Source organism: Dromaius novaehollandiae, chromosome 27 (genome assembly GCF_036370855.1).
Source record: "Dromaius novaehollandiae isolate bDroNov1 chromosome 27, bDroNov1.hap1, whole genome shotgun sequence".
Lineage (NCBI taxonomy): Eukaryota > Metazoa > Chordata > Aves > Casuariiformes > Dromaiidae > Dromaius > Dromaius novaehollandiae.
In genome coordinates, this window is record NC_088124.1 from 4149748 (window position 1) to 4174203 (window position 24456).

At 59.9% G+C, this 24456-nt stretch overlaps 1 protein-coding gene across 7 annotated transcripts in view; it reads left to right on the plus strand.

Moving 5' to 3' along the window:
* The window catches only part of FOXP4 (forkhead box P4), a 73482-nt gene that overhangs the window by 23959 nt on the left and 25067 nt on the right, over positions 1-24456 (plus strand). For 5 of the 7 annotated variants that reach the window (XM_064498185.1, XM_064498184.1, XM_064498186.1 and 2 more), the window contains exons 2-3: positions 10296-10503; positions 21299-21388. In XM_064498185.1, the coding sequence (XP_064354255.1) occupies positions 10312-10503; positions 21299-21388 (282 nt within the window). In that variant the 5' untranslated portion in view covers positions 10296-10311. The remainder of the gene's footprint in view (positions 1-10295; positions 10504-21298; positions 21389-24456) is intronic. The other 2 variants (XM_064498187.1, XM_064498188.1) reach the window with 1 other exon arrangement.

The following is a 24456-nucleotide window of genomic DNA, read 5'->3' on the forward strand; positions in this document are numbered from 1 at the left end:
GACGGGGATGAGTCCCCCCCGGGGTGGTGCAGGGATGCGGCTGGGTGCAAGGAGCTGGCCACACGTTCGAGACCTCGCGCCCCGTCTGCCCCAGCGCCTCGCGCGCTCACCGGGCCGTCAGGGCTTGGCAGCCGAGCGCAACGGGCCCAGGCGAAATGCAGGTTGTTGCGGCTTGCAAGCTGTGAATCATGAATTAATATTTTAAAGAATGAGAATTTTTTTCCCTTCCACCCCTCCTTTAAAAAAAAAAAAAAAGGTTTTCCAGGTGCGTATTGCGGCGAGGTTGCATCTGTAACTCCATGCCGCAGCAGCTCCGTCGGGGATGGTTATATTTCCCTGGGTTTGTACGGTGCTGTCCCTCCCCAGCCACCGAGAAGGACCAGTTGCCTCCTTGTCCACTGGAATGACATCCAGGTGCTTCTGTCCTGGCGCACGAGCAGTGACCGGAGCTAGTTGCCTCCGTGCTGCTGAGCATCGCTGGCGCGGGGCACTCGGGAGGCGGTGCGGGGTGCTGGCTGCAACGCAGTGGGATGCTGGCAGCGTGCGTCCCCGCTGCCCTGCGCCCCCTCGGCCTGCGCTTAATCTTTCCGTACGTCTGTCCCGGGCTGTACAGCGGGGCAGCCCTGCCCGGGAAGGGGACGCGCTCGCGGGCCCCGATGGCTCCGCGTGGTCCGGTGGCGGCGGGCTGACGCGGCGGTACCCGGTGCGGGACCAGCTCCTGGCGTTGGCCCATCCCTGGTGGGGATGCCGAAACCGCGGCGGTGGGATGCCGTCCTGCCGGGAAGAGAAGAAGCCAGAGTCGGGCACGCTGGGTTATGCATCGCCCTTGCTGGTGCGTGCCGGGCGTGCTCGGCTCCCCGGATCCGGGCTGTGCCTGCTCGGCTCCCGGTCGAGGACCGGAGAGGATGCGGAGGCCGAGGGTGGTTCATCCCAGTCACCCAGACAAGGATCTGTCTGGCAGCTCCTGCCCCGTCCCATCCCACCTGGGGCTGCTCCGGGTGCAGAGCCGCTTCCCGGCAGCCGAGGGAGGGATGTGCAGCTCGGCCGAGCCCTCTCCCTCCTCCCGAGCTCGCAGAAGCCTGCAGGCGCCTTTCCTCCCCCGTGCCGCTTCCTTCCCGGGCCTCGCCGGGGAACAGACTCTGCGTGAGCGCCGGGTGGGCGGCTCGGCGGATTTTCTCCTCCGCGTGAAGTTTTTTCTGCGGCTTCCCGGAGACGTCACGGGGAAACGGCTCCTGCGGCTTCCGCGGTGCGGGCGGCAGCGCGGGGGCCTGCGTCTGCCCCGGGTCCGTCTCCGTGTCCTCGCGGCCGCCTGTCGCCTTTTCGTGCTGCAAAGCCCCGGGACGGCGCGGCCGCCTCCACGAAACATGCCGAGGCAGCGCCGGCGCGCGCTGAGACTTGTTTGCAAGGCGGGGAACCGGCCTCGGGTCGCGCTTTTCTGATTGGGATGCAAAAAAATGGACTTCAGAGGGAGAGTGTGAAAATGCCCAAGGATGGCTCTTCTCCCCCCTTTCTTTTCCTCCTCCTCTGTCATGAGCAGCGTAATTTCTGGATGGAAACCTGAATAGAAATGGGATTTGCAGTAGGAAGCATCACTGTGTAGCGGGGAGGGTGTTAAATATAGCGTTCTCGGGATGAATTTTGCACAAACATGACTGAGCCTGGGAAAACTTGCATCATTTGAGCTCTTCCCTCATATTTAATAGGCACAGAGACCCCCCCCTTCTCACCCCCCCCAGATTTTTTAAAGTCCAGAAGAAATCAGCCAGCTCGGCTGGCTGCAAAGCGGCGTCGCGGGGGCCGCGTCCCGGCTGCCTCGTGCTGCCGCCGCGCCGCCCGCTCGCCTCCTTCCCGGCTGCCTCGCTGGCACCTCCTCTGGCACTCGGCGCTTTTCCAGCGCCTTCGGCGCTCCCGCGGCCCCAGCTGCTGCCTTGTGATGCGAAAGCTTGTTTTTTTCCAAAAAACTGTGCTTTAGCATAGTCCCAAATTCTGGCTTTCTGCAGCTCTTTCTCACCCTTGGCCCCTTCGTCTCGCTTTTCCATGATCTTGTTCATTGCTCACCTCCTTCCTCCCTTCCTCTTCTTCCTCCCTGGTCTGTCCTCTCCCTCTGCAGCCTCCCACGGAGGGAGCGGGCCGGGGCGGAGGGGGCTCCCCGGCTCGTTTTTTAGGATCTTCACCCCTGCAGCGCGCCCTTGCCGGGAGCCTGGGAGCCTTCCTCCACCCCGGTGCGGCGTTTCCAGGCCCGCGGCATGCTCGGTGCCGCTGCCCGGCCCTGGCGGGACCCGCTCCCATGCCGTGGGGCAGCCTGCAACCGGGCACCCTCCTCTTCCTCGGCTCAGTGCTGGGAGGAGGAGGAGGAGGACGGCGTGGGAAGCAGCACCCTTGGCTGCCATATGGCAGGGGGAGGCAGGAGCCCTCCTCTTCCTCGGCACCCCCGGGGCGTCCCGTGGGGCGTGGGCTCTCCGCTCCGCTTTGGCTGCAGACGCTTCCCGTGAAACGCCGGCGATGGGAGGTGCTTTCTAATGATTATAGCTTTTTTTTTTTGGGGGGGGGGGGGCCGTGTTGGTGCTGAAAATCCCCTTCACTTAGCACTGTCTTCCCGCGTGGAAGCGCGGAGCAGATCTTGACAGCGGCTCGTGTGTGGTGGGAAACGATACGTTTTTTTCCACCTTTTTTTTTGTAGGAGTTTGGATTATTCTTTTGCTCCCTATGAATTTTTCCCCACCCTATTCATTATCATTTTTGTTAATTAGATTGTGATGGGAAATGGTCTCTATTCAAAAGGAAAACCTCTGAGATGCGTTTTTACAAGTGTGTGCATTTGGGGAGGGGGGAGCAAAGATGCTTGAAAGAAATCATTTTAAAAATAATTTCTTCATAAAGCTGTTTAAAAGAAAAACCCGGTTACCCTTCCCCCAGCGTGGCCACCTCCCCCCGGCCCCCCCTAATTAAACGATTTGAATTTTCACGTTAACCGCTTGGTGCTTCCTCGGCGCCTCAGATGATTAGAAAGGGATATTCATTTATGCCTTTTAAACGCCGCCCCGATTAAAATCAGAGAGATTTTTTCCTTCATCAAAATCTAACATCCTTGAAAAATTAATTTGATGCCTCTTGTTATCAATTAATTGAATCTCGTTGGGAGAGAGGCTCGTATGGCGGGTGGCTCGAGCCGGCCCTTCTGTTCTTAGTTGCTTTCCCCCCTTCGCTTTTCCCTTCTGCTGCTGCTTCCAAACACTGTGACATTATAAAACTCTCTTTTCTTATTATTTTACTCGTCTCATAAAATAAAATAAATGAATAAAACTTGGTCTCTCTTCCCACCCTCCTCCCCCATTCCCTTGAGTTCCCCTTCTATGAAAGACCCTTTTTTTCCCCTTTTCTTTCTGTCATCCCTCTTTCCTATAACTTAAGAGGCAGTGGGAGAGAAAGAAAAGTTAGTGCTTTAGCAATTTCTCGGCATAGCAAGGCGGCCAGGGTCCGTCTTTCTTCCTTTCTTTAACTGAGGATATTGGATATTTCATTTGAATCTCCCTCTTTTCAATTAAAAGTGCACAGCTCCTTCTCTTAAACTCGCCCTATTCTCCTCTTCTGTCTCTGCAGCCGGAGAAGCGATTTCCCTTTCTTTAATATTTCAACTCTTCCCACGAGATGGGCTGCCTGCATTTTTTTTAATAGACTTTTTCTCCCTCTATTAAACTTTTCCAATCTCTGTCCCTTTCCTCTTTTTTTTTTTCTTGTTTAAAGAGGTGGGAAGAAAAAAAAAGTTATAAAATGTAAAGAACTGGGTCATTGATGAGTTACTGAAATAATTTGTAAAAAAAAATTAGGCGCTTGCTTCATTTCGGCTCTCCTTGAAATGAATCTACCTGGTTTCTGTCTGCTCCGCACCCGTCCCTGGTGCCCCCGGGTTTCTGCGTTGCTCCTGGATTTGGGGCTGGAGGTGGGGTCCCTCGGGGGGGTGCCCGGCCTCCCCTCCCCGCCGCGAGCCCCTTTTGGGGGGGTTCGGGGCTGGCTCGAGTGGGTGCTGGGGGCAGCCCTGGTTTCGGGTGTGAGGGGGTGCGGATGCGGTTTTGCTTTCCCCACGGAATAAATCCGTGCGCCGCGCTCGGCCGCGGGCCGGGGAGGTGTTGGGAGAGCCGGGCGGGACCCGCCTGCCCTGCGGTGTGCTTGTTGAAGGCTTTCTGTGCCGCGTTTCCGCTGGGGGTCCTGCAGGCCAGGGAGGCTGTTGCTGCTCTCCAGCTCTGCTGGCTCCGGCTTCCCGCGGGGTTGCTGGGGGTTTGGGGTCGCAGGGAGCTGGGGCAGGCGGGTGCCGACCGGCCCCACCAGCCCCATGGGGCAGCAGGGCCCCGTCCCGCCGCTCGGTGGAGTTGGTCGTTTGAACCCCTGGGTTTTTTTTGCAACGTCTTGGGCGGAAAGGAGGCAAGTGGCTATTTTGGAGGATGAAAATCGGGGCCTGCCGAGGACCAGCGCAGGATGCTCGCGCAGGGACGGTGGGGCGGCCCCGGGGCGGCTTGGCTTGCCCCAGCATTGCCCATCTTGGGGCTTCTCCATCCTTCCCTTGCTCCGGATCCGCAGGCGAGGGAGGAGAGTGGATGCGGGACCCACCGCGGGCCTGCGGTGATGCTCGTCCCGTCCCCGTCCCCCGCGCCCCGCCGAGGGCTCCCGACCAGCGAGGCGGGTGCCCCCGTGCCCCACGTCACTGTTTAATTAGACGTCCCTGATTAACCAAACTTGGCGTTCGGCTTCCTCCTGCCCTCATCTTTCCTGGCTCCGAATCAATGGCTTTGATATGCTAATTAGGAAGTAATTTAATTTCAAAAGGCCGCAATTAACAAGGGTGTTGTGGACATGCTGTAGTTAAGCGGCGTAATCTAATTTGCATTAGTAACAAGCAGGGACTAATTAGAAGCTTAATTAGACACTTAGACGGCTCTTGTGTTTACTTTCTTAATGAGATGGAGTGGGGCTCTTTTTTTAATCTTTTTGAGAGCGCGGTGGCGGAGGGAAGCGGAGGATGGAGGCACCATCCCAGCGCCCGGCACTCGCCCGCTGCCGCTCCGGGCATCCCGCCGCTCCGGGCATCCCGCCGCCGGGGCCTGCTTTTTTTTCCCTTGGAGTTGAGCAGGGAATAGGCAAATATTTAGCAGCTGTTTTTTCCAAGGGCACCGGAGGCTTGTGGAGGGCGCGGGCTCCAGGAGGAGAGCCAGCCGTGGGGTTTCCCACGGTCGGAGCATCCTCGCCGCGGCTTCGGAGCGGCCGCTGGAAGCGGAGCCTCACCGGCACGTTTCGGAGGCGGGCAGGGCCTGGCCAGCGTCGTCCGGGACCCGAGCGCGAGAACCGGCCCTTCCCGGGGGACGTGGTGCCACTCGTGTCTCCAGCTGTGCTCCTGGCTTTGCCAAGATGGGATGGCCCAGGTTTTCCGGGGAAACCACTCCGGCGTTACTGCCGCGAGGGCTCGCCGAGCTCGTCCCGAGACGTTGTTCCAGGCCAGCGCTAACGGTGCGGCGGGAGGCTGCCGCCGGCAGGGAGGAGGAGGAGGAGGAGGAGGAGGAGGGTGCAGAGGTTGCCCTCTTCCCAAAGAAGTTGCTGGGAGCAAGATGAAAGTGGGAGATGAAAGTGCCTGGAGGTGTGATCCCATTAAAGTGGTGCCCGGACTTAGCCGATCCTTGGTTCCTTAAATCTCTTCTAATTTACTGTAATGCTTTAAATTCGTTTTAGCTCCCCCAGACTTTTATTTTAATCCCCTTTCCACATTTCCATGTGTTTGTGTGTTAATTAAAGGGTAAAAAGCCACTTCGAGCAATCCCAGCTGCAGCTTCTCCTCTCCGAAGCCTTTTAAGATTAGTGAGCCGCTTCCTAAGGACTTTGCCGTGCCGGAGCCAGGTGGGCAGGTTGCTCCACTTTCCGCGGCTCGGAGCGGATCCGGTGCCGGCGGTTGAGCTTCCCCAAACCCCGTGCGCGCGCAGGACTCCTTACGGCCCCGTTTCCCTGCTCGTTCCGCTGGATTTCTGGCAGTCGGCACCTCTCCCAGCCGTCGCGGCGTGCGCTCGGGTAGGTCGCTGCACGCGTGCGGTGTCCTGCCTGCTGCTGGTTTTTTGTGCTGTTTGTCCTTGTCCCTTCTGGGTCGTGTTTTACGGGTGCTTTCGATTGCACCGGGGGAAACTGAGGCAAAGGGGCCGCCGGTTGCCCGCCCGCGGCGGGACGCGGGGATGGCGAGCGCAGCACCTCGGCCTGGCTAATCTCCGCGTCGGAGCCTCCGGAGGCAACTGGTTTCGGCTCCCCGCCGCTGTTCCCGGGCTCGTGCGTGTCCCACGCTTTTCCGTGCCGCTTGCATGGTGTTGAGCCGCCAAAAATATGCGACTTCCCCACACCTGCGTAAATAATACCTCGCCTCCTTACGCCGGGGCTCGTCGGTGGGGAGCTGAATCGGGCCGAGGAGAAGGGGCATCGCCTGGGGGCTCTTTGGAGGGTCTGAGCACCCCGAAATCCATCAGAGGGTGGGGGAGAAACCGCACTGTCCATGCCCTATTCCCTAATTTTTTGCCCCAAAAGAGCCATGGGGAGCGCGGATGCACCGCGGGACGCCCGTCCGTCCGTGCAGCGCGACCGGCGGAGCCGCGCGCTCTCCCGGCAAAGCTCTGCGCATCCATCAGTCTGTTAATTGCGCTAATTAGAGAGCGTGGAGGTGTTAATTGGAAAGCGCCGGTATCGTGCCTGCTCGCGGGGTGGGGGGGAGGAAAACGTCAATGGAAATGAATGGATGACTTGGCGTGGCGTGTGCGCTCCGCAGGTTAGCGGCGACTCGGAGGCTGTCGAGGAGACGTTACTGCTCAGATTAAGCAATTGTTAATTAAAAGGCAACGGTAATTAATACACTCTCGTTGCCATATGGCACTGCTGAAGGCAGGGGGATTCTCTTTACGCCGCTCGTAACTCTGCGTTTCTGTTTCTCTGTCCTGCGAAAGGTGCGCGTTTAGGCAAAAGAGAAAAATGAAAGAGTGCTTATTCGGTGAAAATGGTTTTGATTCTGGCCTCAGAGAGACGGTGATGAGCCATCCCTTCGCACAGCCTCAGCCGCGGGTTGCCATCAGCGGCCCCCCTCCCCTTTTGAGCAAAACCATGGCTTTGCACTTTTTCCGGGCGTTGCGTGTCCTGTGCTGCCTCTCCGGGCAGGCTCTGCGCCCTGGGGAGGGTCCGATCCCTCCGGATGCCAGCGTACGGCGAATCCCCGAAATCCCGGGTGTGTTTGAAGTGAAATAGCTGCAAAGCTGGCGCTCTGGTCCCGCGCAGCCCTGCTGCCTGCGCGCGAAGGTGCACGTGGGCTTGAGCGCCCGCGGAGCCGGGACGCGCTCGTGCAGCTCGCCGCAGCCCTCCCTACAGGTGCTCGTTCCCAATTCAAGTCGACGCTGTAACGTTTCAGACACTGGCTTCAATTCTTTCTTTCTTTTTTTTTTCTTTAAGGTTTTGTAAAACTTTTATGTGCATGGAAATATTTCCATTATTATTATTACATTCTTTTATTACTTCCCTCGCAGTGTCGGGAACCGAAACGCGCCAGCATCCCGGTCGGGTTTGAGGACGGGAAGTCAAATTTACTAGAGCTGGAGAGGGAGCCGAGCTGGCCGCTGTGGCGGCTGGAGGATTTACCCAGCCGGAGCCGCGCGCTGGGTCCGCTGCTCCCGCGTCCTGTCTCCGGTCGGGGCCGGGTGCTTCGGGGGGACGGTAGAGAGAGCCCACGGTTACAGTTCATCTACGAGAAGAGATTTCCTCCTAATTCCCCATAGTTAGGCTTCAGTTTGTGCCCCGAAGCCAGGAAAGTTTATATCCTTTCCAAAACTTTTTTTTTTTTGGCTTTTTTCAATACTTCCTGTTGTAATTCTGGATATTCTTGTTCTCCGTAGAGAAGTCAAATCCCTTTTTGCGTCCCGCTGGGTTTTTGGCCACGGTGATACCTTGTGACTCCTGGACGCAGACGGAGCCCGCGGGGCCGATGCTCGGGGCCGCCTGCGGAGTTTTCCAAAGGAAAATGAGAAAAGTAACAAAAAACTCTCAATTTTTCTAAAAGCCTCTTGTTTGGCGCGGCAGAGAAGGAGCAAATCCTATTTTCGAGGGCAGAAGGTGTTTTCCTGACCGATGCCGCTTTCAGGGGGCCGCAAGCCAAGCGGGGAAGAAGATTTGGGGCAGCAGGGGAGGTTTTGCCTGGCACAGAGGTGCTATCAGGGCCGGTCGGCATGCAGCTCCGCGCTGAATCAGGGCCACCTGCCTCCCGTTTCTCTCTTTCTTTCAGCTTTTTTTGGTTGTTTCTGATGCGGCATCTGTAGGCAAACACGCACTTCCCTTTCTGGTACCTCCGATCCCTGCTCGGAAAGCTGCTCCGCTGCTCGCGCCGGTCTCGCCGCGCTGCCCCAGCATCCCCGCTCGCGACTTCTGCATTTCACGTAAAAACAAAACGCAGTAATCCCTTTCCCCTCGGATCCTCGGCGGCCGCCGGCGCATCGCTGTGCGTGCGCGTGCGTGCTTGCGCCCGGGCGCGTTTCGATAGTGCGAGGGCTGCAGGAGGGAGCCAGCGGCTCCACATGGGAATTAATGTCAGTCATATACCCTGCGGAAATGACTTTTGAAATGCATATAATCTCAAACATGCAAATGAGAAGCTTGCTTCACCCTGTTTAATATGAATGATCAGCTTCTGAATAGCTATTATTACACGCCACATTTCAGCAATTATGTTGTTCGCGGTTTGTCTTTCTATCTTTTGGGGGGGAGGAAGGGGAGAAAAGAAGAGAAGAAAGGGGAAGAAACAGTATTTCTTCCCACCGTCCCCCTGTCTTTCTTCCTCCCTGGTTTCGAGCTCGCGGACCAGCGCTGTGATCCGCGGGGGCGAATGCCCTTCCCGCCTCAGCGCCTTCCCTGCTCCCTCTGCATCCGGGTGCTCCCGTAGGTAAAAGCGCGGTGCTTCTCGTCCCAAAATCCTGCAGGGTCTCGGCCCTCGGGGAGGGCGGTCCGGAGGAGGAAGGGCTTTGCCTCGAGTCTCCCAGAGGAAATTAAGTCCGACGTAAGCTCTGTCCCCGGTTATCCCTCTGGCCGGGAGCGCGCGGGGATGCCCAACGCACTGCGCTGTGACGTGCACCGGGAGCGGGATCACCGGGAGCGGGATCACGGGGAGCAGGATCGCTGCATGGGGGCACGCGTGGCCGCTCGACGGGCCGGCACCGCACGGGCGCCCCGCTTGCACGTCCCGCCATTGCAGACGGGCACCCTCGGTTTTGCAGCTAACGAGTTGCCCACTGACGAAACCCAACTGGTGGTGAAGGGTTCTCCATCTCACCGCTTGGAAACCAGTCCCTCCCACTCTTCACAGTCCCTCCCCGATCTGTGTTAAGTTAAAAGGCATCTAAAAATGCGTGGGTGATGGAGGCTAGTGGTTGGGGCCCTTCGTGCGCTGCCTTTGCTCCGTGGCACCGGGGGCTGCGTTTGCCAGATCCGTCTCTGGCTGGCGAAGTCCCGACGCGCTCGGCCCTCCCCACGGCCGTGCGATGCTCCCGGGCTGCTCTCTCCAGGGCGGGCGGCCGTCCGAGCGGGACGGGGAGGCGTCTGGGAAGAGGGCAGCGTTTTCCGACTGGTGTTTTCTAAAGCGCTGCCGTGCTCGGGTGTCCTTAGCTCTGCTCTCCAAGCCGGGGGCTGGTGCTCGTCCGCCGCGTCGCATCCCGGCTGCGCGGTACCATCCTGCTTCTTGGGAGCGGCAGTGGACTTCCAGGCAGGGCGTCTTTTCCTGCTGGAAAAGGCTGATTTGCCAGGAGTTGAAACGCTTCGTGGAAGCGCGTCAGCTTTGAAACTCTGCAGGTGAGATGCGTAGCGCGGGCTGCACGTGGCTCGCTCTCCGTCGTCCAAAAACTCCTCCGCTTTGCGCGCTCGAGCTGCTCAAAGGGCAGGAGTCTGGAATTTCTAGTTCTGTGCAAAAATCCACCGTTTCTGGGGTTTTCCTCTCTTTCATCAGTCCGGGAGAGAGCTGAAAAACACAGCGATTTCCCGTGTTCGCTTTGCCCCGGCGCTGCTGTTTGCTGCAGGCTGCGGGAGCACACGGGGTGCTGGCTGCAGCGCGTGATTCGGGGAGCAGGTTGGACGCAGCTAAAACCGGCTGCTTTGGAAGCAGAAGTGGCCTCGTGCAGCGGGAGGGTTGAGGTCCCATCCCGGCGTCTCCCCTGCCGGGATCGCCCCGGGGACGCGGGCAGGGCGAGCGGGGGGGGCTGCCGCGCTCTTCTCAGCCTCGGCTCTCCTTCCCCTCGCTCCCGCAGGTCCCGCTAGCGAGTCATGATGGTTGAATCCGCCTCGGAGACGATACGGTCCACTCCCTCCAGCCAAAACGGGGTCAGCAGCCTCGCGAACCAGCCCGACGGCGGCGGGGGCGGCGGCGGAGGGGGCGGCGGCCGAGAAGGAGCGGCGAGCGGGGAGCCCAACGGCGAGCTGAGCCCCGTGGAGCTCCTGCACTTCCAGCAGCAGCAGGTAGGAGAGGCGCCCGCTTCCCCGGTCTCCCTCCTTCCCCCACTCAGCCTGCTGCTTCCCAAAAATCTGCACGATTTTGCAAGTGCAAAATCCTGCACGAGGCAGCTAGGGATCGGGTCCTCCGAGCGTTCGGGTTCGCGGCCGAAAGGACTCGAAAGACCTGTTGACTGTGAAATAAGGAGCAGGTCCTTCTGCTAAATCAGCATTCGGCCCTGGGGACGGGTAAATGGAGTCGGACCGCCTTGCGCGGGGGCTCGTAGCGTCTCAATGCAAGGGAGCGACCTCACGCGCGTGGCCTGCAACGCGTGCGACGGAGACCCTCCGTGCGTGCACCCCCGGGGCTCCGCGTGCGGGTGCCGGGCCCCGCGTGCCCACGGCGCTGGTGCCCCCCCGGGGCCCCGGCCGCGCTCGTGTGCGGCTGCGCGCGCCTGCCTGCAGGTTACCTTTCAAAGCAAACTTTGGAGAAAACATAAATTTTCCTCCTCAGATACTAAATAAGGCAATGATCCCTGCCTCGTACGGAGATCGCCTCCCCGAGCCATAAATTCCAGCGTGAAAGCTGTAAAAAATTGCTGTGTCTGATACTTTAGTAGTGAGTGCTGTAAATCCATTACCTGAATAACAGCCGTTTCTCACGCAGTTAAGCCCCCGTTCCCCTGATCTGGAGGGTAATCATGCGTGTAATGCTCCTGCAAGTCACCCCTGCCGAAGGAGCCGGCGCTCGCGAGGAGGTGGAGAGCAGGGACGCGGCTCCGCCGGGATGCCCCGGCACGTGCTGCTGGAGGCCGGCTGTTGGCGTTGGCATCGCCGCTGCCGGTGCCCGTTCACCATCCCCGGGGCGCTGGGCTTGGGTCTTTACCGCCCTTGCGCGGTCCTGGGTGCCAGCCCCGGAGGTGCCCCCCCAAAAATGAGGTTGCCACAGCGGGGAGCCCCGTTGCCCGAGGCCTTGGGGCAGGTCGGTGGCTCCCTTTCGCGCCCCGGTGTCACCCAGTCTCTTGCTGCGGTTGAGAGGTGGGACCCAGGAGTCCTGGCTTCCCGGCCAGAGCTGGGAGCTCGTGGTCCTCCCAGCCCGAAGCCGCTCTGCGAGGTGCTGCGGAGCTGGCGCTTTGCACCGCCGAGACGGTTGCGAGCGTTCCTGCGGCTCCAGATGGAGCAGGGAGCAGCTCAGCCGACCGGGGATCTCCGCTCGGAGACTCCCTCCGCGGCTGGACGGGGCTCCGCGGTGCAGCTCTCCCCGGCCCCGCGGGCCGGCCGTCTGCCCGGGTTGTCCGTGGGGAGCCGCCTCCCCGGGAGCTGCGCCAGGAGCCGGCCCAGAGCCCTCCCGCGCCTCCGGCCTCCCTGGGGCCAGGGCAAGAGGAGCCCGGTAGGGCAGGGCCGGTCTCCTCCTCCTCCCCGGGCGCAGGAACGGGGTTTAATTCCACCCTTTCGTATTTCTTCTTTTCGATTCCCGGTGTAATTACCCTGGGAAACTCGCTGGCACACGGAATTATTAAGGCAGAGGGTTTGGTAAACTTCCAAAAGCAAATGACATCTGCAATGACAGTACCTTGGGGAGAAGAGGAGAGGAAAAAAAAGGCATCTCAAGGACTATCAATCTTCATGCTTCAGGGAACAGGCTGAGCACCAGCTGGGGTCAAAAATAAATGTCCCCATACAGAGAGTTTTGCGCAATTAGGTGCTTTATGAAGGCTTTACACCATCCTGAGCAGCATCCAGCCTTCGCCCCTTGTCGAAGGCAGGTTCCTGCACCACCGGGCTGTTCCCGTCTGACGGTTCCCCTGTCCCGACTCTCGCTGCAGCTCCCGAGACGTCGGCTCTTGCTGCCTTTATTTCTATTTCACTGCATGAAATCCCAAGGAAAGTCAGGAGGTCCAGGGATATAAACCCACCACTTGATCTCCCCAGCTTGAAGAGCCACCAGTGGCTTCCAGGGGCAAGTTTGACCTTTAGTGGCCAAGGTCTGTAGGCACCTGCGTCCAGCGGGCGTTGGCGGGAGCTAGAAATCTGGATTCCCTGGGTGGGCTGGGACCGACCCCCCTCAGAAAGCTTCCTTTGGCTCCTGCCGCGGGGCAGGTTCCCACCTCCGGGGTGGGAGGCAGGTCCTGGGAAGGCCTCGCGTGATGAGGCCGGGTACGAGAGTTGGGTTTGCGCCGGCGCTGCCGCGGGGCTGAGCTGGTGCCGGTCTCCCGCGCGCTGGGTAAAGACGTCCTGGGAACGTGAGCTGGGCAGGAGTGATGAGGTGGTGGAGGGAGCGCGAGGGAAACGCGGGGAGGCAGAAGTTGAGCATCGGACGGGAGTTGAGGCTGAAGCGAGCAGTGCGGTGGAGCTGGTGCATGGAGCCGTGGTCCATGCTGGGGCACCTCGGAGAGCCTCCGGCCACCCGGAGGGCTTCCTTAATCCTTTGGGAGCGTGGCTGCATCCCTAGTCCTGCTTGGCACCTGGCTAGGAGGAGGTCGCTGCCGGTGGGCTCGGAGGGTGAGCTGGGCTGGCCCCACGGGCTTGTTCGGGCTGTGCGGACTTCTCAGGTGAAAATGCATCTCCAAGGACGTGGAGAGCTTGGTCGTGAGAAAGGGAGCCTTGCTAGCAGCCCTACCTGGCTGTGAACTTCCAGGCTACACATTCAAGGAGGGGATCTGTGTATCCTCACGTGTTTGAGGACCTGGCGTGGTCCCTCCTGGCTTGCTGGGAGTCCCTGGAGCAAGAGGGCACGCGGGTGCCCGTGCTCGCGGCGGCTCCTCTCCCATACGCGCGTTCTCTCGTGGTCCTCAAGCCGGTCCTTCCCTCCGAGCCGCCTGTTGCGTTTCCGGAGCTCCCGGTGGCCGGGAGAGCCTGGAAGGGGGGCAGCGGAGAAGTCACCTTCTCTCCCGGGTTTCTCATCCCTCCCCTGTGAACGCGGGTAGATATTAGCCAGCCTTTAGGTGAGATGAACCTGGCAGAGCCCCGTGGCCGGGTGGCTCGTTCCCCGCGGGATGGGGGCTCCCGGGCACGGCGCATCCCCAGCGAGCGGCGGGAGGGAAGGAAGAGGAGCGCCGCCCCCCCCTTCCCGGGGTTAAATCCCTGGATTTCAATGGTGGGGCCCGGCTGAAAAGCGTCGCCGGGCTTGAATAGCGTGCGCCGGGCATTGTGGCGGGGTTGCGGGAGGGGAGAGGTCAGCCGGGGGCATGGGAGGGTTGCCTAGCTGCCGGGATCTCCCACCGCCGTCGCCGTGGGAACGCCGGGAGACCTCCGGCGCGCTGACATCCTGCGCGGGGGCTCCAAAGGGCCCCCCGCCTCCGCGCCCCCCCGGGCTTTCAGCGCGGCGGCCGGGACCCCGCGTGCCGGGGGAGCGTCGCCCGGGCGCCCCGAGCCTCCCGCCGTGCCCGGGTGCCCCGTTCCCGCTGCGCCGGGTCGCTCCGGGCTGCTTTTCCACCAGCCCCGCGTTGCTCCCCAAATCCAAAGTCTACCCCAGAGCCGGGCTTTTAAATCCCCCCACCCCAAAATCCGAGCCCATCCGGTGGGACCCCCTGCCAGCAGCGCTTGGAGCGCCACCGGAGGCCCGGGAATCCCCAATTCCCGGGGAAATTGCCCCAAATCGGCCGCCTCGCCGGGGCTCCCGTGGCGTGCCTGCCTTTTCCGCGCCCCCGGGCGCCCGGCGCTGCTTGGCGCCCCCGGCCCTGCCTTCCCCCCGCTCCCAGCCTGGAGGCTCCTACGGTAGCTCCTTCCAAATTGCAATCCAATGGAAAAGGAGCCATCTGGAAAAGCCAGCCAGCCGCTCCAACGCTGCTCCGTGTTTTTTTTATTATCCAAAAAAACCCCTTGCAATTTATTGCAGACATATGTAAAATAAATGTTAAGTTATTAAACAAAAATAAGGCTTTTAAGAAAGGAGCAAATGGGGCTTTTTCTCTGTTTGAAGAAGGGTGTGGATGGGGGAGGAAGGCACTTCTCCGTGGTAGGAGAGATACTATTCCATAAAACATGTGATCACATTTCAACTATATTGTGTAATACGCTATTATTAGGGTATTTAAGATAAAAAAGAGACCAGAGCACTTAAGCGAAACTCATCTCTCTATTAGGTTCCTTGATTTATATTTCGTATTTTACTGAGCGTGAATGCAGGAGGGTTTTTTTTTTTCCTTTTTCCTTTTTTCCCGGGGAGGAGGGAGGCTGGGATCGTCGGGAGCTTGTTCCTTGTGTTCTTCATTAGTGGAAATGGGTTTAACCCCTCGCCCGTGAGGACTGAGGAGTCAAGAGCGGAGGAATAAAGTCCAGAAGCGTTCAAGTGTGCGCAGCGAGAGGCAGCCCGCCTGGGGCCGGGCGGGAAAGGGGCACCGAGGCGGTTGTGAAAGGACTTTTTTTTTTTCTTTTTTTCTTCCTGTGAAGAATTGTGTCATTTTGTTAATTTTGATCTCGAAGAGCCATTTGGTTCTGGTTAAGCGGGGCTGGGGCTGGGCTGGGTGGAAGTGCTTTTCAATATGGCATCATTTACGGTTAATATCCATCTAAAAATATCTGCGAGCGTGTGTTGTTTTAATAGCTCTAATTCTGGAATGTGACGATGTCATTTTTATGAGGTTAGTGTAAAAAACTTTTTCTTTTGGTTAACTTTTTCTCCCTTCCCAACCCCACCACCAGAAACTGCTTTTTTGGGCAAAAGGAGTGGAGGGAAAGCAGGAGATAGAGACTCTCCTTACAGAGCCGCTTTCTGCCTCCTTCCCTACAAAATTCTTGGTTTCACATAATTTTATAATGCTTTTTTTGTTTTGTTTTAACTCATTGGAGGCCAAAACCCCGCTCAAAGCTTTGATCCCATCCAGGTGGAAATTCCCTCGGCTATTTTTGGGCGGTGGTTCCCGGCCAGGGCTGCCCGGGAAGCCGCTCTCGCTGGCACGGCGCGGAGCAGCCGGGATGCTTTTGGCTTCTGCTGCTGGAGCGGCCGGGCATCGCTGGTAATAATTACAAAGTGCGCCGTTTTAAAAATAACATACCTTGTAGAAGAAGGTACTTTAAAAATACCCTGGCCACGTTTTTCCGTTGTGTTGCTTGATTTTCTGGGAGGCTCGCGACACTTTTAGAAAGACCCGTGGATGTGTTTGCCCTCGCCCAGTAACTTTTGAACCTTTTGACCTATTTCTTCTGAATTTGACCAGGTAATTTGAGGCCTTGGAGAGGTTCAGTTCTGGCAAGTTTTAGGGGAGGAAAAAAAAAGTGGCCAAGCAAAGGTGAGAGATTAACTTAGGGGCTGAAGCGCAAGTTGGTCTCTGTCTCCGTCGCTGTTGTATGTGGTGCGTGAGCTGCCGTCTCCTTTGCCCGGGCTCCTCCGTCACCTGGGGCTGATGTGCCCCGTTTCTCCCCCCGGGAGAAAACGGATTTTGTGATATTTGCCGGGGCAGGCAGCCAAAAGCTGCTAACCCGCCGTTTGGGGAGTCTCCGTCTCTGCAGAACGAGCGCCGTCCCGGCACGCGTCCCCTCCTCTCCACGCGCCGAAGCATCTCAGCTGCGTGCGGAGAGGCATCGTCCCCGGGGGCACGAGGAGAGGGGTCTTCTCGGCACGCTCCTTCGCCCGGGGGGGGGCAAGGAGATCGCCCCGGCCGAGCTGCCGGGAGCCAGCGCTGAGGTGCACCAAATTCATCGCATCCAAGAGGAAGCGTCGCTGCCAGGTTAACGCGGTCCTTGGCTCGCCTGCTTGGCTCTGCCGCAGGACGTGGAATCCAGCCTGGAAGAGCGCGAGAGCCTTTTGGGGCAGAGCTAATGAATTAATCTCCAGCTATGCTGGGTGGAAACTGGGATAATGGGCTATTTCCCCTCTGGAGTCCACACGCCCTGGCTGGAGGATGAGCCGCTTTCTTCGGAAAGGAGGGCGAGGATCCGCCCGCTCGGTTGATTCAGCGAGCGCAAAGGGCTCGGCGGGTTCAGCGTCGCCCCAACGCCCGGGAGCTCCTCCGGCTTCCCGGGAGCTGCTCCCGGCACGGCGTTCCTGCTGTCTGGACGTTGCGTTCGGCCGCACCTGGGATTAATCCGAGGCACGTTTTATTTGCTGCCCCCACGCGCGCTTTTTAGCATTTCTTGGTGCTCTGGTGTTTTTGCAGCCTAGCTGGAAAGAAAACTTGCAAAAGTCCAGCGAGGAGCATGTGTAGCGGGTGCAGGTGAGGCAGCATGAGGTGGGAACGCCGGAATTAGGAGAGCCTTTTCCTCCAGCGTGCTAAGGGCTTGTCTAGGCGCTTTTAAATTTTTTGGTTGCCTTTAGAAATACTCGCTTAGAAGTCAGTATAGGTATAGAGTATGTTCTACCTCTACCACAGACCCTATATCATAGTATAGCAGTGTGAGTCGCACCAGGACGCTGGCTATATTTTGGCTGTATTTTTCTGCTTTAGTTCTGGTGGTTTTAAAAAAATGGGTGGGAGAAAAAAAGCCAAGTTAATTAAATGAGCGTAATCCTGCTGTGAAGACCAGGTTAAAATCCTCCTACTCCAGACATGGATTTAGCAGGATGGGGGGCTCTGGGCTGGTGACCCGGACTGGTAGCGTGTGTGCTCGTACGGAGCCTGGGGCGGTTGTGGGCCACCCCAGCAAAATAAGGATTGCCATCCTCTTCCGAAGCCCTGCAACATGTCGCTGCTGCCCTTTTGGAGGACAAAGCCAAATAGCATCAGCCCTTGACGTAAGCGTCTGAGACATTACAAACTTTTTTATGGGATAATTTGCTGATCAAAGGGAGCCATCCGGGGGCATGATGAATTTGACACAAGCCATTCGTTCCTAATTACGGGGAACGTGCTAATGACTCTTGAATAACACCATGCGGCAGGATGCAAGCTTAAAAAAATCATCCCGCTCCAGTCCGTAGACTCGGGAGGTGAAAACGCAGCCGGTTTTAAGAGGGATACGTTCTTCCTCCTGCTGTCAGGTGGCTTCAGAAGTAAGGCGAGATGACGGGCGATGCCCTGCGTGCTTGTCCCTACGGAAAGGCTTCGTCCCACCAACTAGAGCTGCTCAAGGTCTCCAGCCCTTTGGAGTGAGGTTAAGAAATGTGTCTTTCCCTTCAGCTCCTGCCCAGCAGGTTTTGCCCCTCCGCTTCCATCCGCAATAGAAAGCGGCGGGCGCCCCGCTGCCCGGCAGGACCCGCGGCGAGGGAGGGGGCCGCTCCGGGGTGCCCGGGGGGAGGTCCCCGCCTGCAATTGTAAGGCCATGTCATTTTTTCCTGTAAATCTTGTAATTTCGTGCTTCAGAGCACAACAAAGTGAGAGAGTCAGCAGGGAGTGAATTAAATCCCCCCCCCCCCCCCCCGAGAGGCGGTGCGGGGCGGGCGGGCGCCCACGCTGCAGCCCAGCCGCCGGCCCCCCTCGCTCCCGCGGCCCGTTCCCGGGTGCCGGGGACCCGGCCCGGTCCCCAGCCTGCCCCGCCGCCCTTCGGGGTCCGAGTCCAGCGCTGGCACGAGCCACGCTCGTCTCGTTTCAGCAATTTGCCAGCTTAATGAACTCATGCAGATTTTACAGGGATCCCAAAGCCTCGTAAAAGCCGGGGGCTGTGCCCGCATCTCCCTGCGGACAACGCTGCCGTTGTGCAGCTGGGGCAGTTGGAGCTGGGTCTCCCGGGACCTCGCTGCCCGGAGGGGCAGCGCTGCCTTGGCAGGCGGGAGGGCGGCTCTCGCCCCGGGCTCTCCCGCGGTTCACATCCAGCGAGCGGCCGGGCTCGCAAGGGAGCTCCCGGGAGCATCCTGCCGCGCGCCTTGCCTCTGGAGCGAGGCTGTCCTCTTTTTTTCCTCTCCTCCTGCTTTATTTTCTCCGTCTGCTGTCCTGGTTTTGCTCAGGCTGGGGAGAGACCTGCGCGGGTCACCTCATCCCGCTGGTGTGCAGGATTTGGCCTCGGTGGCATCGGAGCCCTTGACTCGCCCCGGGGAGCAGCCCTGCCCTTGCACCAATGAAACCGGTGGCAGCAAGAGGACCGTGATGGGAGCGTTTCCACTGCATCCCAGGATGCCCAGGCGTGCTCGGGAATCGCTCCCGGAGGTGGCTCCGAGCGCCGGCTCCTCCGACGGCAGAGCCGAAACCTCGTCGCGGGAGCAAAGCAAGGGGAAACTGCATCCTCAGGCTTTGAGGCCACCCTGGGCCGGTCGTCGGCGTGTTTTCAGTTGTATTTTGCCCGTTTCTTGCACAGAAGCTCATTGGGTTGCCGTGTGTGAGCCCTGCGGACGCCGGATAGCACGGGCAGACGGTGGTCTGACACCCATCCCCGGCGGGCACCTGCGAGAAGCGACGCCGCGGTGGCACGGCACAGCCTCAGGTTGTCTTCGGCCACGCTCGGCTTCTTGCTGCAATTACTGTTTTCATTTTTGAGCAGTAATTAAAACATCAGCGCTGCAGCTGTCAGAGCTGTCGCGTGGCTCCGTGTTGGCGTTGCCGATGCGCATCTCCTCCTGCTGCCGTTGGGGAAATAACGCGTCCGTGGAGAAACGGGGCTCGCGGCATCCCTGGGCTCAGCGCTTCCCGGCGGCAGTGCCCGGTTGGTGCTCGAGGACCGCGTTGCGATGAGGCGGCGCAGCGTGGGAGCAGCCTGGGATGCCCGGGCCGTAGGGACTTTTCCTGGCGATCACGTTCAAACCTCGCGGCGCGGGCTGGGGAGCGCCTGGGGGCTGCGCGTCCAGCAGGCCTGGTCCATTTATCTTCGACGTGTCGCTTTAGGATCCCATATGTTTGGAAATTCCTGGCCTTTTGGCTTTCGCAGGGCTGTTTGATGGCTCCCAAATGCAGTTGGGAACACAGTTTGCTCCCTGCCTCCTCTCCAGGGCTGCTGCGCGCTCTCTGCTGTGTTTGCGGCACAGCTGTTGGGTTTGGGTCGGGTCCCTTGATGCAAAATTATTTTTTTTACTAAAACAGGCAGGGCCGTGTCCGCCGTGCGATGGACACGCTGTACGCTTGCGTTTGCAGCAGGACTGCAGCCAGATCCTGCCCTCGCTAGAACCGGTGCTCACAGCTGCTGGCTTCAGTGGCAGCTTTAAAGTTACCTTTCATCTCACAAGTGCATTTCTAATCCCTCGTCCACCTGCAAGAAGGGGATCGGAGAGCTTTTATCCGGACAGAACGGAGTCGCAGCACAACTCGGAAATGCTTTGCTCCAAATTTGCCGCATAGGCTGTTACCGAGCAGCTCCCCCATGGAGATGATGCTAAATTGGACCTTCTGATTAAACGGCAGGTAACGAGTCGTCCCGGATGCTCCGCTGAGTTTGAGGGGGACGGGGCGCTCCTCGAGGAGCGGAGGTTCAATAAATAGCTGAGCGTGGCGGCGTGTTGATGCGCGGTAAGGTGTAGCCCGCGCGGGCGGCACCGCGTCCACCTGCAAGCGCCGGCAGCGGGTTTGCACCGACGGGTCGATGCGGCGTGCACGGCGCGGGGGGCTCCAGCCGCCCCTCCGGGCCGGGAGCACGCGGATGCAGAGCAACCGCACGCTGCAAAGGTGGAAAATTCCCGCGCAGCGCTTCCGCGGGGCCGGGCCGCACCCCGGGAGCGCCTGGAAGCCGGCGCGGTGATTTACGGCCGGGGTGTTGACAGCTCGGGGAACCCACATGCTGTTTGCAGCACTGCCAAGCTGGGCTCTGACCCGCCGACCTCCCCCCCGCCGCTCCCCCCGCCTGTCTCCGCGCGGTAATAAAAACCTGTCTTGCAGGCAGGACTACAATGACTTTGTTGTTCAGAAATGTACCAAAAAAAAAAAAAAAAAAAAAAGCACAGAGAGAGAATTTCTTTAAAAGCAAAAATAAGGAACGTATGAGGAAGCGGGCCTGGGAGCAGCCGCCGGGTACCGCAGGGTTGTTTTTGTTAGAGCTTATTCCCTCGGCCCGCTCGCGGCTCCTGAATGAGACCTCTCTCTTTCTCGGGCTTGCACGCGGGCTGCCGTCCCCCGCGAGCGTGCGCAGCGCTCGCTGCCGGCCTGCTCGCACTTGTTGCTCTCTGCTTGGCGTCTCTTTGCAGGATTTTCTCTGATTTCCCGTGTTTACTGGTTGCTGCTGCTCTGTGTGCTTGGTACGTGGATGCTTGTGCTTACGTGCGTTTCCAAAAGCATTCTTTTAACCATTTACGTTGTTTTTTACCTCTTGTGCAAACAAATTGCGTGACTTCTACCTCCTTTAGGCAAGACTTAGCAAACTAGTGCGTGTTAAGGAAACTAATAACCCTTTCTAGGAAAACACTCGTAAAAAGCAGCAGGTTCCATCTTGGGTCACTTGCAAGCGTTGCAAAACCCGTGCGTCGCGGTGAACTCTGCCGACCGCACGGACCCCTTGGCAGATCATTAATTTGGGGTGGAAACCGCGCGCCGCACGGCCAAATCCCGGCCGGCGGTTGTGCCTTTTGGTGCTACAACGTGACAATCAGCTGTATAATTAAATGCACACTGTATCTTCAGACATGTGGGTTGTCAGCTTCAGGAAAAGCCCTGAGCGCTGTGCTGCGGCGGCTCCGCGGGCGCATGGGAGATTCCCGGTGTCTCCTGGCGGTCGCTGCCCTTTGGCTTTGCCCGGGCTGCGCGTTGCCGGAGCATGCATGTGCTAGGAGCAGTGCTTGCAAAGGGGTTGCCCAAGACAGAGGTGATACGGGTGGAAAAAGCGCCAAATGCGTGAAAAATCGGGCCCCGAGCGATTTGTGGGAGATTGTGGGATTGCAGCGCCGGCCGGCCGGTCCTCGCCTGGCGCTCGGTTAATCCAAGGGGCTTCGGCGGGCTGCTCCCGGGGGCGGGCGGGCAGGTGACGCGGTGGGACGGGGACGGGGACGGCTGCTCTGCCCGCTGCCCACCCCGCTGTGTCTCTCTTGCAGGCTCTCCAGGTGGCACGCCAGTTCCTGCTGCAGCAGGCCACGGGGCTCAGCTCGCCCGGCGGCAATGACAGCAAGCAGCCGGCGGTGCAGGTGAGGCCGGGACGCTCGCCCGCCCGGGCAGCCCCCGGCTGCAAGGCGACGCCGTCGCGAGGGGCCCCGCGCGCCCGGGCCCACGCACAGACCCCGCTTTGGGACGGCCCGGGGACCCCAGCGAGTGAAACTCCCCTGCAAACCTCCAGAAGCTGGTTTTTAGCCCCCAGCTAAATTCGCATCCCTTCCCTGTAGCTTTCCCCCAGCAGGCTGCAAGGGGAGAGGCCGTTGGGGCGATAATTTGGCCGAGGGGTCCCCGCTGCCCCTTGCGGCACCCTCCTCGGCTGGGCGCGGGGTCACGGGGGTCGGCGGTGCCGGGGGTCTGTCCCACCACCCCGGGGCCCGCTTTGGCCACGAGGGAAGGGGGAGAGGGGCTGGGAGAGGGGCCGACGAGGGGCCTGAACCCGGCGAGCACGGGGGAGAGGAGGGGAGGGGGAAGAAGCAAAGCCCAAGTGAATGGGAAGTGACAATTTAAATAGCCGTGCGGAGGGGCTCTCCCTTCAGGCTAATTAAATTTATCGGAGAACAGCAGGTTACCTTATTAGAGCCACGTGGGCTTAATTAACAAAGGAAAGTAATTAGCACAAGCTCTCTCTGAGCTGGAGGTCCTGCCTGTGCCGGGCGGCAGTGGAGCCCGGCCCCGGCCCCCGTGAGCCCTTCTCCTCGCCCGCTCACTGCGACGGGGCCGGGGGCTTGGACCGTCTCCGCCAACGGCTTTGCATTTATTTCTCCCCGTGTTCCCCCCTTCTCCGCCATTCAGTTCTGAGCTGCAGGATTGCATCCCCGTTGCAAGCGAAACCCCTTTTTCTCCTCCGTCAGGTCTGTTTTTCCCCTCTTGCGGCTTTATGTTTCATGCCGGGGGGTTGCGGAGCGTAAGGTGCCCCTGCACCCGCTCGCTCCCGAGTCCTCGCGCCGCCGGGAGCCAAGCCACGGCCTTCCCCGCCTCTCGGCTTCGGAGCGAGGCCGTTTCGCCGGCTGCATGGCCCGTTGCGAGCCGGAACGCTCCTCCGGCGCTCGGGGATGCTTCCCGGGCAGCTCTCGCCGCGCGGCGCGGTGAAGGCACCCGGGCAGAGCTGGGCTGCAGCACCGAGCGCCCGGCACGCGCAGCCGGCCCCGCGCAGCTCCCGGCTCGCACCACCTGCGCGGGCGGCTCGGCTCGGCAACCGGCCGGGGCTGCCGCGGCGCAAACAGGCAGTTTTTTTCCGATCGCGCTTGCAGGAAGGAAATGCAGTCACTGCATGGAAAATCTCTCGGAAGAACAAAGGCAGAAAAAGAGTGAAGTCAGATTCCGGTAAAGGGCGTCCCGCTCCCCTCCGGCGCCGCTCTGCCTTCGCCTCCCCTTCGCGCCCGTTTCGGCTCCCGTCGCCCTGCCCGGCTGCGCCAGGCTCCCTCCGCGCCAGCTCCCTCCCCTCTCGTCCTCTCCCCGTCCATCCGACCGGCTTTTCCAGAGTTAACTCAATCTGCCTTTCTCCCCCCCCTCCTCCTCCTCCCTTTTGTGTTGCAGAGGAACTTGTGAAAGTGGTAGACGTGAGTCAGAAATAGCTCATAACTCAGCTGCCTCCCCCCGGCCGCCTGCCCCTGCCGGCAGCTGGAGCGGGATCCCGCCGCGGGGAGAGCGGGATTAAGCAGGCTCCTTTGAAAGGAAGTTTATCTAACGGCGGAGTGGTGTGGATGAGACTGGCCAGGACGGCTGCTCCGCCGCGGGGGGAGGAGGAGGAGGAGGAGGAGGAAGGCTGCGTCCCCAGGCGGCGGCTCCTGAAAGCGGATCCCGGACGGGGAGGGGGAGTGCGGTGCGGGGAACGCAGCATTCCCAAAAGCCGGCAAACGGGGCCCGCGGGGCCGGCCGGGCCCCAGCAGCCGTAGCCCCCGCAGGCTCGGCCTGCAGAGATGCAGGTGCACGGCAGCCCGGCCGGGTCCGGGTCCAGCAGCGGCGGCTTTGGGTGCCTGGAAAGGCAAAATTGGGGGATTTTTGTAGGAGCGGGAGGTTGCCGACTGTGGAAAGCTGGTGGCCAAAGTGTGCACCCGTTTTCTCCTCCTCCTCGAGTCCCAGCCTGCTCCTGCCTCCCGACCCAGGTGGGGTCTGCAGGAGGGTCGGGGTCCCGGCGTGTTCAGGGCAACCAGATGTCCCCCGTCAAAACCCAGGAGCGCCGCAAAGCCCCGCTGTTTCGGAGGCCGTCGGCTCGCTGCGTCGCGAGCAGCGCCCTGCTGCCTCGCCGGCGGGGACGGGACGTTTCTGGGGCACCGCGCCAGCGGGAATATTAACGACGGCCGGCACCGGCGTGCTCTTAAAAACAAACAGGGAGCTGCTGCGCTCGATAGCGATCTCGGTTCTGAGTATGACCCCTCTCTCCCCCCAGATGCCTAGAGGTGTAGTTGCATGTGGATAGTCTCACAGCTGACACTGGAGTTACAGCTGCATTAAAAGGAAAAAGCAAAAAAAAAGAAAAAAGCCTGAAACGTTTTAAAACGGTTTTGTTTCTTTGCAACTTTAAAGCAATTAGAAACTTGGCAGAGACGGACAAAACGTTGCATCGGCTGCAGATGGTTTGCGCAGCGCTGCTCTGCCCCGATGAGCCCGGCGCAGTCAGGAAGGGTCGGTCCGACCCCAGCCCGTGTTTTCGGAGCCGTTTTCGTGCCGCTTTGCGGCTGCGGGACCCCGCCGGATTGCATCGCCGGGTGGTCGGGTGTTTTGCGGCCTCTCCGGGGTCCCGCGGTGCGGCGGGAGCGGGGGGTCTCCGCGCTGCCGGGTGACTCGCTGCAGTTCAGGAGCCCCTGTGATGGGAGGAGGGATGAAGGGCTCCGCGGGAAGGGGAGAGGAGTTGGGAGCAAACTGCGGGAAATTGCTTTTCTTTTGTCTGCTGCGGCGGGGAGGGCGCTGGAGTGGAAAAGTGTATTTTGTTGATTTGAAACTTGAATGAAATGGGTAATGAAGGCGGATCAATACCGGCCCTCCTGCCTTCCCTCTCCGGGAGAAAACGGAGCAGCCCGTCCGTCTCGGCTCGCGCGCTGCCACGTTTCCCACGTGCGCCCGACTTGCGGCAAAGCTCCCTCCTCCGCCTCGTCCCAGC